At 36.8% G+C, this 1,523-nt stretch overlaps 1 protein-coding gene across 1 annotated transcript; it reads left to right on the top strand.

Moving 5' to 3' along the window:
* The first annotated feature begins 439 nt into the window (after positions 1 to 439).
* LOC107596442 (cocaine- and amphetamine-regulated transcript protein-like) lies at positions 440 to 1,317 on the top strand. The gene is made up of 3 exons (XM_016287185.1): positions 440 to 686; positions 793 to 876; positions 1,033 to 1,317. The coding sequence occupies exons 1-3, from the start codon at positions 525 to 527 to the stop codon at positions 1,138 to 1,140; spliced, it is 354 nt and encodes a 117-aa protein (XP_016142671.1). The 5' UTR covers positions 440 to 524; the 3' UTR covers positions 1,141 to 1,317.
* Positions 1,318 to 1,523: the final 206 nt, after the last annotated feature.

Here is a 1,523-nt window from a genome sequence, read left to right on the forward strand (position 1 = left end):
GAGTTTGAAGTTAGAATAACTTCTTTCCTCTAAATTACTGGTGGAACTATTCAAAAGTGTTTTGTAGACAATACTTCAAGATATTTTCCTGTATATGAAGTGATTTTCAAAAAGAACCCTGATGTAAACAGTGTTAGAACTCGCCCATCTCCCCTTTTCCAAAGAGGAATCTGTTTTTATACTGCTATTTTTTATGTAGGCAACGTGAATACAAACATTTTGCTAAAACAATCCAAAAACTGAATCATATATAATCATTTGTAAACATTTCCAGCATAAGACTTGTTTTCCTCCCCACAGACGTTTTTCTGTCTTGTTTTGGACATAAACTCGCCAGCTTTACGCAATGAGTCATCGTCGGCGTCCTTACTACGCATGGACAAAAATCAATGCGTAAGGTGGAGCAAAAGAAGGACCGGAGTGGTGTGTCAGTGGAGCAGATATAAGGTGATTGGACCGCGGGAAGCGAGTGTTCACTTGAATCTCAGTGTAGAGGACGCGTTCAGTCTTGGCTGTCTGTGACCATGGAGAGCTCCAAACTCTGGACCACAGCGATGGCATGCGCTGTGCTGGTCTCCTGCATTCAGGGTGCTGAAATGGACTTTGACAACGAATCCGACTTAGAAACGAGAGCCTTGAGAGAGTTTTACCCAAAGGACCCGAATCTGACCAACGAAAAGCAGCTCGTAAGTATTGCGCAATTCTTAGCGCATAGAAAACAAACGATGCTCCCTTCTTTAAAAAGATTTTAATGCTACTTACTTGCATGAAATGATCTGAACATGTTCACAGCTCGGGGCTTTACATGACGTTCTGGAGAAACTGCAGAGTAAACGCATCTCACTTTGGGAAAAGAAGTTTGGGCGCGTTCCTACAGTGAGTGGCACAAAACAGGAGTTTTATGAGATTTATGCGTCTTTCGCTATTGATATTTAAAATAGTGCAAAATACTGTGATGCCTAGATTAAAATCACACATTTACATTTGCTATTAACAAAACACTGACAATGATTTCTTTTGCCTTCACATCAGTGCGATGTTGGGGAGCAATGCGCCATCAGGAAAGGATCAAGAATCGGCAAAATGTGCGACTGTCCACGTGGAGCGTTTTGCAATTACTTTTTGCTGAAATGTTTGTAAAGATAAAAATGGATTGTGAGTTGGAAATATACACGATATTGCAGATATTTATACATTATATGATTTCTATTTTTATGATTATGAAGTGCTATGAGAAGAACAGATGAATTTGAAAGATTGTTTAATTATTTGCTGCTCTTGATGTGTAATTAAACCTGAATAAACTGTGTGGACTTTTGTTTTCTAAGGCAGTCTGTGTGTTTCCTCTAGTTAGTATAATACATGTTTTGTTCTGAACTGCAAAAAAGTAACTTATTAAAATAAAAAAAATTAAAAAAGCTTAAAAAATTAAAAAAGCGTATGTTTAATTGCAATCTTCTAGTGATATTAAACTGGCAATCTGCAAAAAAAAAAAAAATTATAAAAAAAAAAAAAATATATAT

Source organism: Sinocyclocheilus grahami, unplaced genomic scaffold, assembly GCF_001515645.1.
Source record: "Sinocyclocheilus grahami isolate Dianchi unplaced genomic scaffold, SAMN03320097.WGS_v1.1 scaffold219.1, whole genome shotgun sequence".
In the NCBI taxonomy this organism is placed as follows: domain Eukaryota; kingdom Metazoa; phylum Chordata; class Actinopteri; order Cypriniformes; family Cyprinidae; genus Sinocyclocheilus; species Sinocyclocheilus grahami.